The sequence below is a fragment of the Ylistrum balloti genome, unplaced genomic scaffold (genome assembly GCF_031769215.1).
Source record: "Ylistrum balloti isolate Yb309-2 unplaced genomic scaffold, AGI_CSIRO_Ybal_v1 Utg371048, whole genome shotgun sequence".
Classification (NCBI taxonomy): domain Eukaryota; kingdom Metazoa; phylum Mollusca; class Bivalvia; order Pectinida; family Pectinidae; genus Ylistrum; species Ylistrum balloti.
Genome location: NW_026782580.1, coordinates 929203 through 943117, shown reverse-complemented (window position 1 = coordinate 943117; position 13915 = coordinate 929203). Strand labels below are relative to the sequence as shown.

Sequence of the window (13915 nt, the reverse complement as noted above, 5' to 3'; positions counted from 1 at the left end):
TATTTATCATAAGTATTGAGTAATTCACATACACTGACAAAGTTAAATATCAAAAGTCCAAAGCTGAAGAGCAGTCAAGTAATTCACTGGATACAAATGTTATGAATGTATATGCAATTAATTTCAGAACTATTTGTTTTGTGTATATTTGTTATGTATATATTTGTAGAGACAGTCTCCAGAACTAGGACTGAAAGCCAACTTCAGTAGTATAGATATCACTGAAGTGGAACATGTACCTAACAAAACAGACCTGGATATGGTAAGTCTATATGTAGCATGTAAACCAACATACATAGGATTACACGGCTCTTCTGATCCATATACAAATGTACATATATGGAAATGAAACCTCAATGATATAAGTTTTGATGGTTCATTTGGTCTATAGCAATGGAGATTTGGACATAGATAGGTTACTTGATGATGATGGTAGCCATCTTGAAAATTTTGTTAAATACTGCTTCTGCACAAATTTATCTGGATGAGACAGAGCTGTCATTAATACCTTGTAGTTTATCTTTCTAATTTTCTTTTCAGTTAAGACTGGAGATTTTAAGAGCCTCAGGTTATGCAAATTACAGCATCAAAAACGTCATAGTGCCTTATGATGGAAGAGTAAGTATAAAACACCCACAGAGCTAGCTGTTTCTTTAAGTACTGGATGGATCTTTCTCACATTTCATTTATAGATTTTCCTTGGTCCTTGTTGTGTCCTATTGATTTTGGGACTGATCAGAGAAACAAAAATGGTTGACAGGTGGCCATCTTGGATTTGGCAGATTATTTCCATTCCTTAAGAGGAATCTTTAATTTTAACTTAACAAAAGCAGAAGAAAGATGAAAAAGGAAGAGAAAAGATCCAACTTTTAAAGAACACATAAAGATCAAATGATGGCTGACATCAAGATCTCTCTGGGATCTCTTGTTTTAGTTAATATGCCTTGTCAGAAAATTTATATTTGAATTGCTTTTGAGTAGACCAACTCTGAGAGAAATTTTTATATAGTAGGAATGTTTGGTTTTATTCATTGTCTGATTTCAGAAGCGTGTGTCTATTGTCGACCTCACCTATCATATATACCCCATAGGAGAAACAGGATTTAAGTAAGTATATACAACCAGACCTCTCATATATGCAATCCATTCAGTATATACTAATTTGTTCATCATGTTGGCTGCTGTGTTTGTTTTAACCAGAAATATTTTGGGGCCCTGGGATCAACTGTTTTGTGCATCATTTAGCTATAGTGTATCTCTCACTCATTGCAATGAAAGCTTCCATTTATGTGAATGTCATTGAACACCAAAGTTTGATAAAATCCTTGTGAAGATACCTAACTTTGATTTCAGATTGGTTTTTGCTGTGCCTACAAATTATGGTACTACACTTGTAAATACCAGAGCGAAATATGGAACAAGTAAGTCAAGTCAGAGTGACTGTTCAGTTTAGTTCTTAATTAAACAAAATAATTGGCTTGTGTGTAATCTTTTTATGCTATCCAAACATGGGAGATATAGTTGCAGCTTTGTCCATCCGTCTGACCATCTTTCAGTCCTTTTTTTTCATGTTGGAGAACAACTTTACCCACATTTAATCAGGGATCATGAAACTTGGGTGGTGCATACATTAATGATACTAAGGCAATGCACATTGTATCATATTTCAGGGCCTGTGACTCGTCCATTACAGAGTTTTTCCCCTCGTTAAAATTTTATGTCTAGTGCTTGCATCAAAACTAAGATTATAAAACTTGGTGTATGCATTGGTTATGCTAAAAGCATTTGCAGTGTACCAATATTTGGACCTGCAACCCCATTAATTACAGTCATACTAGGATGATTTACACTGGGCCAAATTCGTAGTTGAAACCCCTTTGTTACAGAGTTATTGCCCTTTGTTAAAGTTTTGTGTCTAGTGCTTGCATTAAAACTAGGATTATGAAACTTAGTGCATACATTAATGATACTAAGGCAATCCCCATTGTATTAAATTTCAGGACCTGTGACTCCTCCATTACAGAGTTATTTCCCCTCGTTAAAATTTTGTGTCTAGTGCTTGCATCAAAACTAAGATTATAAAACTTGGTGTATGCATTGGTCATACTAAAAGCATTTGCAGTGTACCAATTTTTGGGCCTGCAACCCCTTAATTACAGTCATACAAGGATGATTTACACTGCGCCAAATTCGTAGCTGAAACTCCTTTATTACAGAGTTAATTTCCTTAAAAGTTATGATAATAGACATTTGATCGATGGTGTTTTATTGTTTTTGTTTTTATATTTATACAGCTTGATTTATTGTAAATAAGTATGAAATGGACACCTTTGTACATTTGAATGTCTTTTGTAATTTTTGAGTAAGAACACTTTGAGATTAAAAATTACCTTCATTAACTTAGTAAACAGATTCCTTCCTAGAAAATCAGATGTTTCCTGAATTATGAAAGAGTGTTTACTTGAAAATATGCTGAAAAAATATAGTTTTATTATTACTTGCACTTGTGCACAAGCTGAAATATTGACTTCTGAAACTGGCACTTGTGTTTATGTCAAAATCTATATCTTCTGACTAATGATCATGATGGCTGTTTTCTTTGTTATTCAGGCACCAGTCAATGAAAAATTAACTTTATATGTGTTTTTAATTTTATCATTTAGTCACTGTCCTTTTAATTTACTTTTAATTTACTCTCCCAAACTATTAAATGTTCACAAATGGCCTCATAGATTGTGTCAGCTCACCAAATAAACATGTGTACTCTTAGGTATTGGTTTCTACCGCAAGTTAATTACCGTCTCAATTAACTTCTCTTATTGATTAAATCCATGGCATGGGCAATAACTAAAAACTTGCTGACTGACAAATACGTCCAGAATATCGAAGGAAATATCAATAAGAAAAGTCCTTTTATTACTTAAAAAATCATTTTCGGAAACAACTGGATTCTTTCATTTTTGGAGTGGTGGATATAAATAATGATGTAGAAATCTCTTACTAGAGCCCTGCATATTGTGAAAGTACATATATATTTAATCAAAATACCACAGCTATACACATACTGCTGAATATGCTATGAAATTATGATAAAATATTTTGCAACTTTTGTTATCTTAAGAAAACTTGCTGTGATTTGATCTTATAAAGATGAATGGGAAGTCAAAAAATCTAAGACCTCCATTTTCTCCATAAGAAGGGGGATCACTGGATAATCTGTGTCACACTAGCACTCCTGGGATTTATTTTGTATTTCAATATTTAAGCTTTCGAAAAAAAACCATTATTTCAATGTAATTAAAGTGCTTTTTGAATCTATAAAAAATTTTATGTAAACCTGATCTAGTTAAAATGTTACAGCCAAGCACTTCTATATCCCCACCTAGCTGATGGAAGGAGGGCGTTATATAATTATCACTTTGTTTATGTGTCCATTTTCATAAAGCTTGTGTATGGTGAGCATTTACTCAATGTATTTATATTTTATTTTTGTGTGTAAATACATCACTTCAATTGAATGCAATTGCCCAGTAACTATAAATTATGATAAATCATTAATATTAGTTTTGTGTCTGTAATTTATAGCTTTGTAATTCATTATCTTGTTGGCATCAGTGAAACTCACTCAGATTTCTTCCATTTCAGACGAAGAGGCCTATTTCATGGATAAAAATACTAGATTTGCTCCTTGGTAAAGTATTAAGCTAATCCTGTTGTACCAATACATGAATCCTTTAAATTGTTGTATGAAAACCATTGAGGATAAAATGGAAGAAAGATATCAACTTTTAGACATTTACATTGATGATTATTAGAAAGGGAAAAAATTATCATTCACTCATTATGTTACATTGAAAAATCACATGTTCAGTAATGAGATGGATTGTTAAAGACAATAATGATATGGGTCGTTAATGACAATAACAAGATGGATTGTTAAAGACAATAATGATATGGGTCGTTAATGACAATAACAAGATGGATTGTTAAAGACAATAATGATATGGGTCGTTAATGACATTAACAAGATGGATTGTTAAAGACAATAATGATATGGGTCGTTAATGACAATAACAAGATGGATTGTTAAAGACAATAATGATATGGGTCGTTAATGACATTAACAAGATGGATTGTTGAAGACAATAATGAAATGGGTTGTTAATGACAATAACAAGATGGATTGTTAAAGACAATAATGATATGGGTCGTTAATGACAATAACAAGATGGATGGTTAAAGACAATAATGATATGGGTCGTTAATGACAATAACAAGATGGATTGTTAAAGACAATAATGATATGGGTCGTTAATGACAATAACAAGATGGATGGTTAAAGACAATAATGATATGGGTCGTTAATGACATTAACAAGATGGATTGTTAAAGACAATAATGAAATGGGTCGTTAATGACAATAACAAGATGGATTGTTAAAGACAATAATGATATGGGTCGTTAATGACATTAACAAGATGGATGGTTAAAGACAATAATGAAATGGGTCGTTAATGACATTAACAAGATGGATTGTTAAAGACAATAATGATATGGGTCGTTAATGACATTAACAAGATGGATTGTTAGAGACCATAATGATATGGGTCGTTAATTACAATAACAAGATGGATTGTTAAAGACAATAACAGATCATTAAAGAGAAAACTAGTAGAAACTTCTTTTAGACATGTTTGATTTGTTCTTTAAATGTTGTTTACCTTACAGGAGGTTCTGTAAAAATGATGAGATAGCTCTGGCAAAAGGAGAAGAAAGGAAACGGTTACTGTATCGTAGTTTTTATATTGAAGGAGGGAAGTGTAAGTATACCTAGTGTTGGTGTCATCCCCTGGGATCATACATTTGTGAACAAATAGGTTTCCATGTGGATGCTGAAATATTTACTCTTAGGTCTCTTTTTCACATTTTTAAAAGTTTAGCTTTTTGCATTACTCCACAAAGATCTAAACTATAAGTAACAATTTTATAATCATCTGGGTTTTATATCTTATAAAATATCAAGGCTCCCTTTTGTCCTTAGCTAGTTTTACTCATCTGATTATGGGAATGATCAGGAAAAAAACAAAATGGTTGACAGGTGGCCATCTTGGATTATTACTATAAAAATATGTTATCACAATTCCTTGGGAAGTATATTGAATTGATCTTTCTCTGATTTCATATATAGGTTTACCTTGGTCCCTTTTAATAAAGATAGTAGAAAAAACAGAAAAATTTATCCAACTTTTATTTAAAGTCGAAATAAAGATCAAACAGTGATGGGTGTCAAGATCTTTTTGGATCTCTTGCAACAGCTTTCATTTGAGCCTATTTCATATTCACAGGTGAGAGCAATCAGATGGCTGTATTTGATGTTACATGTTTACACGATGTGGTGCAACTGTGGAAGTCAGTGTCAACATTCGAGGATACTAAAACGAGGTATTGTAGTGTTAGCACAACAACATTGTATGTATAGAACAAATAATCTTCTCTTGTCATTCACTATTATATATATATATATATATATATACTGTGATATAACACTCTCCTCTCACTTATAGTAACCATCATCAGCAGTGAACAGTTCTCATTGTTAATTCATTTAGATTGTAATCACAAAAAGTGTAGATCAATATTTGTTAACAGCTATAAAAATATTTACCTTTAAACTACAACCTTTTTATTATCAAATAACAGTGTAGTGCAAGATTAAAGCCAGATTAAAACCTTCTGTTAAATTTAACAGAAACTGATTTTTTGATGAAATGTCAGATCAGAGTTTTGAAAGGTGACAGCTCTTCATATACTGAAGGTAAATGTGTAATTATCAGCTTCCTGGAGGTAGAAAATGTTGTCCCATATCTATGATATATTTACATATTTGATAATATATTTGAAATATTTTGGACAAATATAGATCCGGTGAAATAAGTAAATATGGCACTAAGTTTTTGTTTATCAGACACATTCCAAAATGACTTGTTTTGAACTTAAAACAAGTATAATCAAGATTTTAAATAAACATGTAAAACTTACATCCCTGATGATAAAATAATCTTGGATGTAACTAAATCTAGATGTGTATTACAGTGTACTAGATATTATTGTATAGTGTACTAGTGTACTGAATACAAAATAGCTAATGCTTCTACCAATTCCCTGAAGTGAAGAGAAAATATGAAAAGCAGTTTTGAAAGTCATAAAGAGTGATTTAGCTGACCGGTCATTTATTTGTAGACTTTAATTAATTATCATGCGAATTAAAATGACTTGGCAGATTAGTTACTATTCCTTGTCGGGATCTTTAGCTCAGTGTTCACGAGATCTTGACAGGGAACATTGGACTATATACCCTGCCAAAGATATATAACTAATAATATATTACAGCCGTATATCACACATTACACATGCTTTTATATCCTAAATTATCACAGCTGTTCATTTTTGGTTTGATGTATGTTTATATAACCTGCCTTCCTACTATATATATATACATGTATATATAATCAGTATCTTCTCTTGTATACTTTAGCACTTTATGTAATTGTTTCCGTTTAATTCAGCGTTATATAATATCATAAATGATACTCTTAATCACAGGTATCCTTGAGACCTGGTAACTACAACCTTCTGGCACTATATTCCATATACAGGTACCATAAAGCTGGTTATTTTAGCAGGGATGATATTTTTGCTGTTTCGCGATCATTAACATGGTCGCAAAGATAAAATCTGAAATGATGAGATACGTGTGTAAAGATATCCTTCTAAATAAAGATTATGAAATTTCTTTATTCATTAAAATATTAATTGATCTTGAATATGTTGACCCAGGAAAGCTACCAGTTATACAGATATACTATGATATCCCTGTCTATAAAACTTGTGATAGTCCCAGTAAATCTCCCGTACTATAATATCCCTGTCTATAAAACATATGATAGTCCCAGTAAATCTCCCGTACTACAATATCCCTGTCTATAAAACATGTGATAGTCCCAGTAAATCTCCCGTACTACAATATCCCTGTCCGTAAAACATGTCCCAGTAAATCTCCCGTACTATAACATCCCTGTCTATAAAACATGTCCCAGTAAATCTCCCGTACTATAACATCCCTGTCTATAAAACATGTCCCAGTAAATCTCCCGTACTATAACATCCCTGTCTATAAAACATGTCCCAGTAAATCTCTGTCTATAACATCCCTGATAGTCCCAGTAAATCTCCCGTACTATAACATCCCTGTCTATAAAACATGTGATAGTCCCAGTAAATCTCCCGTACTATAACATCCCTGTCTATAAAACATGTCCCAATAAATCTCCCGTACTATAACATCCCTGTCTATAAAACATGTCCCAGTAAATCTCCCGTACTACAATATCCCTGTCTATAAAACATGTGATAGTCCCAGTAAATCTCCCGTACTACAATATCCCTGTCTATAAAACATGTGATAGTCCCAGTAAATCTCCCGTACTACAATATCCCTGTCTATAAAACATGTGATAGTCCCAGTAAATCTCCCGTACTACAATATCCCTGTCTATAAAACATGTCCCAGTAAATCTCCCGTACTATAACATCCCTGTCTATAAAACATGTCCCAGTAAATCTCCCGTACTATAACATCCTTGTTTATTAAACAAGTGATCTCTATATGTATATCTGTATGTAATGAGTATTTAGTTAAGAATTGTTGTATGAACCTCCAGAGCAGCAGCATTGCCATCTTCCTTATATCAGGTCATGACCAGCTGAAACAAGGGTGAAAGGTTGAATTTATTTGATAACCTTATAGGTCAAACAAGTGGGTCGCTCATGGTGGTCTAAATAGCATGTTGACCCAGGGAAATCGGGTGAATTACCAGTACTGAGAGAAATAAAGTGTGATTCTTTCCTACTGTTAATTCATCCAATTGTACTTTGTGACAGCAACTACACCCATTGAGGATGTATGTCAGCACTAAGTGAATTTAACATATTAAAATGGTTTGTTTATTCTCATTCTACACTTTATTATTAGGGAAATTTTTCATTTTGTGCCAGGTTCATTTTTTGTGCCTTCCATTTGTCCCCATAAACCAAAAGTGCCTCTGCCATCTTGTCATCCTTTTAAACAAAGCTGCACACCTGCTACCTAATTCTCCCTTTTAAGCAGAACTGCACCCCTGCTAACTAATTATCCCTATAAACAGAGTGTGCCCCTACTATTACTCTGACCCTGTCATTCAATCTCTATAATTTAAGTCCGCCCTTGCATTCTCAGCATCCCTGAAAATTAACTCTGCCCATGTCAACTTATCATCCCTTTAAACCAAGTCTGCTCCTGTCATTCAATCTCTGTTATCTAAGTCTGCCCCTACTAAATTATCATCCCTATAAACCAAGTTTGCCCCTGCCATCTTATCATCCTTATAAACCAAGTTTGCCCCTGCCATCTTATCATCCCTATAAACCAAGTTTTCAGCCTACTAAATTATCATCCCTATAAATCAAGTTTGCCCCGTCATCTTATCATCCTTATAAACCAAGTTCGCCCCTGCCATCTAATCCCTATAAACCAAGTTTGCCCCTGCCCTCTTATCATCCCTATAAACCAAGTTCGCCCCTGCCATCTTATCCCTATAAACCAAGTTCGCCCCTGCCCTCTTATCATCCCTATAAACCAAGTTCGCCCCTGCCATCTTATCCCTATAAACCAAGTTTGCCCCTGCCCTCTTATCATCCCTATAAACCAAGTTTGCCCCTGCCATCTTATTATCCCTATAAACCAAGTTTGCCCCTGTTATTCAATATCTATAAACTTTGTCTGCCCCTATCAACTTATAATCCCTGTAAACCAAATTTGACAATGCATTTTGAAAACCTTTGACATTAGATATATAACATTGCAGATTTTAAACATTAGATACATAACAATACAGATTTTAAACATTAGAGATATAACAACACAGATTTTAAACATTAGATATATAACATTGCAGATTTTAAACATTAGATATATAACAACACAGATTTTAAACATTAGATATATAACAACACAGATTTTAAACATTAGATACATAACAATACAGATTTTAAACATTAGATATATAACAACACAGATTTTAAACATTAGATACATAACAATACAGATTTTAAAATTAGATATATAACAACACAGATTTTAAACATTAGATATATAACAACACAGATTTTAAACATTAGATATATAACATTGCAGATTTTAAACATTAGATATATAACAACACAGATTTTAAACATTAGAGATATAACAACACAGATTTTAAACATTAGATATATAACAACACAGATTTTAAACATTAGAGATATAACAACACAGATTTTAAACATTAGATATATAACATTGCAGATTTTAAACATTAGATATATAACAACACAGATTTTAAACATTAGAGATATAACAACACAGATTTTAAACATTAGATATATAACAACACAGATTTTAAACATTAGATATATAACATTGCAGATTTTAAACATTAGATATATAACAACACAGATTTTAAACATTAGAGATATAACAACACAGATTTTAAACATTAGATATATAACAACACAGATTCTAAACATTAGAGATATAACAACACAGATTTTAAACATTAGATATATAACATTGCAGATTTTAAACATTAGATATATAACAACACAGATTTTAAACATTAGAGATATAACAACACAGATTTTAAACATTAGAGATATAACAACACAGATTTTAAACATTAGAGACATAACAATACAGATTTTAAACATTAGAGATATAACAACACAGATTTTAAACATTAGATATATAACAACACAGATTTTAAACATTAGAGATATAACAACACAGATTTTAAACATTAGATACATAACAATACAGATTTTAAACATTAGAGATATAACAACACAGATTTTAAACATTAGATATATAACAACACAGATTTTAAACATTAGAGATATAACAACACAGATTTTAAACATTAATATATAACATTGCAGATTTTAAACATTAGATATATAACAACACAGATTTTAAACATTAGATATATAACAACACAGATTTTAAACATTAGATATATAACAATACAGATTTTAAACATTAGATATATAACAACACAGATTTTAAACATTAGATATATAACAACACAGATTTTAAAAATTAGATATATAACATTGCAGATTTTAAACATTAGATATATAACAACACAGATTTTAAACATTAGATATATAACAACACAGATTTTAAACATTAGAGATATAACAACACAGATTTTAAACATTAGATACATAACAATACAGATTTTAAACATTAGAGATATAACAACACAGATTTTAAACATTAGATATATAACATTGCAGATTTTAAACATTAGATATATAACAACACAGATTTTAAACATTAGATATATAACAACACAGATTTTAAACATTAGATATATAACAACACTGATTTTAAACATTAGATATATAACAACACAGATTTTAAACATTAGATATATAACAACACAGATTTTAAACATTAGATATATAACAACACAGATTTTAAACATTAGATATATAACATTGCAGATTTTTAGATATATACAACACAGATTTTAAACATTAGATATATAACAACACAGATTTTAAACATTAGATATATAAACATTAGAGATTTTAAACATTAGAGATATAACAACACAGATTTTAAACATTAGATATATAACATTGCAGATTTTAAACATTAGATATATAACAACACAGATTTTAAACATTAGATATATAACAACACAGATTTTAAACATTAGATATATAACAACACAGATTTTAAACATTAGATATATAACAACACAGATTTTAAACATTAGATATATAAAAACATAGATTTTAACACACATCTTGTGAACAGTTAAGGCACCTCCTGAATTTCAATGTAAATGTTCAGTCAGTTGTTATTTTTTGCCTAGATGAAAGCATGCAAGAGTAGTACCTAAGGAAAACCACTTGGTCTTTGACATTACATGTAAATAAGTTGAATATGACATAAACAAAGCAAAAAAACACTCCTGAAGGTTTTGATGCCCCTGAATTTTTTTTTTTTTTTTGGGGGGGGGGGGGGGGGGGGTGGTCATACAGTTGCTGTTTTTCTGTCTGTCCATCCTTTTGTGTCCAGGTAGAACTTTCCCCACAGTTAAACAAGGGACATGAAATTTGGTGTTTACATTGGTTATATTTAATATTGAATTAATGTGCAGTGTACCAAAAACAGGCTTACAACCCTTCCATTACAGAGTTATTGCCCTTTGTGAAAATTTCTTTTGTAGAGCATAACTTTTTTTAAGAGCATAACTTTGCTTTCATTTAAACTAGGATAGTGAAACTTGGTGTATACATTTGGCATACTAAGAGGATGTAGTTTACTAAATTTAGGGTCTGTAATCCCATAATTGCAGAATTATTGCCCATAATTAAAACTTAGCAACAAATATACTTGTTTTTGGGGAGCATTTATCAATTTCTCTGATAAATATATTCTTTTTTTCTTTTTATGCTCACCCTACCAAAAGGGCCCGGTGAGCTTACTATAATATGCTTTGATGTGGGCTGGGTTGTCTATCTGTCCAAGGTCAAATTATTTCCTCAAACAATTTCTTCCCAATGACCAAGAGGCAAAATGTCATCAAATTTTGGTTGGTAGGTTCCAGGGATGAAGCACCACAAAATTTGCAAAAAAGAAATTACCTTGACATTTGTTAAAACACACAAACAACTTTTTCTGATTAACTGGCTGGTAGGTTTCTGGGATGAAGCTTGACAAATCTTACTCAAGATGGTGACCTTTACCCATTTTCAAAGACACAGTTGTCAAATTTGTTAAAATACTCAAAATGACTTCACCTGCCTATAAAACTGTGTTAATTAATGTCCTCCACAACAGAATCCTTTAGCTGTAGACAAGTAATGTTTACCTTGCTGTGTAATCATGATAGCTGCAAAGTCATAAACAAAAGTTTGATTCAGACATTTTTATATCTGTTGGTTATGTTTAGGTGAAAACATTAAATAACAAGTGAATGATGCAGGTCCTTTGGGCCTCTAGTTGTTTTATGTCCTGTTACATTTATGGTTGAAAGCATATAGTTTATCTCTACCATTGCCAATCATTCTATCAAAATTTTCTCTCGTTTCCTCTTTAATAGATACAGATACAGAACTGTTATTTGGTATGTCAGTGTGTAATGATAATAAGCCAGTCAGGGTTGTTTTAGTCAATTCATTTTTAGGTCATCTGGTCAACCACCATGGCCACCATCTTGAAAAACACATTATAAACTTCTCAAGTTCTGCATGCAAGATTGATCTGAAACTTTGCATGAATTATCCAGAGATATTGACCAAGGGTTCAAATTTTTCGGGTATGTCCGAAATCCAAGATGGCCACCAAGGCTGCCATCCTTATAAATACATTTTAAACTTTGTTCCAAGTTCCACTAGTATCATCGAGTTGAATATTGAAGGGAATCAACAAAGTGATTTTATTTTTGGCAGCCATTTTGTATTATGATTGTGCAGTCATGGTTTTCTTAAACAATTCTTGTTTTAAACTTCTTCATAAGTTCTACTTTAGGGATTCACCTCAAACATGCCTGAAATGATCCTGAGATGTTCCTGACCCAGGGGTTGTTAATTTTTAGGTCACTTCAAAATAAGATAAGGCCACCATCTCGAAAAGAGACATTTTAAACCTATTCTCCAGTTCTCTGGTGCTGTTGTGGTGAAGAAATATGAGGGCTGTGAAGAAACTAAAGTGAACAGTGTTGTTATTTTTGTTATTTCAACTCTTTAAAATAAAAGAATTGTTTTAATCATAGGTCCATGGGCTTCTTGTGTCCAGAATGATGGTAATATCAGTAACAATTTTGATAAAAAAAATTTATAAAAGCTTTAAGACCAATACTGAGAGCCTTGCCTAATTGTAGTAGATTTTGTTTTAGTTCTGTAGAAAAATCTTTGATTTTAAATCATGAATACACCTCTTAACAAAGCCAATCAGGCTTAAGTTCCCAACTTTTCCTTGGTTGCTGGGGGTGGCATATGTGTCGCTGACAATCAAAGTAAATTGTATTTTTAACGTTAGCTTCTGCAGGTCAAGTTGTAAAAAATTCACTTAAGTGTTTCATAAAATTCCTCTTCTTGGAGAAGTAAATGTCAATTCCTTTGAACAAATCATTAAAATGACCTAAAACATTAGTTTAACAAATTCACTTTTTATCACAGTTTAATTGTACAATGTGCACATCATTATATATTTCTTACTGATAATAAGCTTGTTCACCAACCACTCACCTGTGTAGATGTACACATTGAAAGACTGGAACCTGCTTCCTTATGACATATTGAGAGGGAGTCACCTGTACGTCACAAACAAAAATTCTCTACTCTTCAGTGTTGTGTTTTTCCCCTTTCAGCTACTATGCATCAAATTTCTCTGTCCAGCTTTTCGGAAATAAGTACGTACAAGTTTGTATCATTGTCGAAGGTTTTCTTCTTTTCTGACCTCTGATGACCTCTATTGTTTGTTTCTCTTCCTTTCTGACCTCTGACCTCTATTGTTAAGAGAAATTAAACTAAAAATAAAAAAAAATGACAAAATTAACGGTAACTGGGATGTGTTCAAAATTACTTCTACATGTAATGACTTCAGTGTATAGATCTTTCATTTTTTGAACAGCACAACAATTGTTCAAAAAATTAAAGTATACCAAATCAATAATTTTAGAAATGATGGCTAAATATTTGCAAACCCAGGTTGCACTGATTTTTCTACTAACTATAGAGGTCTAACCAGATTCCTTTGTGTTGTGTATAATTGTATTTCCTGGAATCTACAGGTAATGTATGTGTTATGTAGGTGTTTAGAATG

At 31.7% G+C, this 13915-nt stretch overlaps 1 protein-coding gene across 1 annotated transcript in view; it reads left to right on the top strand.

The window, feature by feature from the left end:
* LOC132560333 (voltage-dependent calcium channel subunit alpha-2/delta-3-like) overlaps window positions 1–13915 on the top strand; it is a 173708-nt gene that overhangs the window by 134789 nt on the left and 25004 nt on the right. Inside the window, exons 19-26 of the mRNA XM_060225006.1 lie at window positions 170–262; window positions 541–618; window positions 1046–1107; window positions 1354–1421; window positions 3646–3691; window positions 4729–4820; window positions 5346–5442; window positions 13461–13502. Of these exons, the coding sequence (XP_060080989.1) occupies window positions 170–262; window positions 541–618; window positions 1046–1107; window positions 1354–1421; window positions 3646–3691; window positions 4729–4820; window positions 5346–5442; window positions 13461–13502 (578 nt within the window). The remainder of the gene's footprint in view (window positions 1–169; window positions 263–540; window positions 619–1045; window positions 1108–1353; window positions 1422–3645; window positions 3692–4728; window positions 4821–5345; window positions 5443–13460; window positions 13503–13915) is intronic.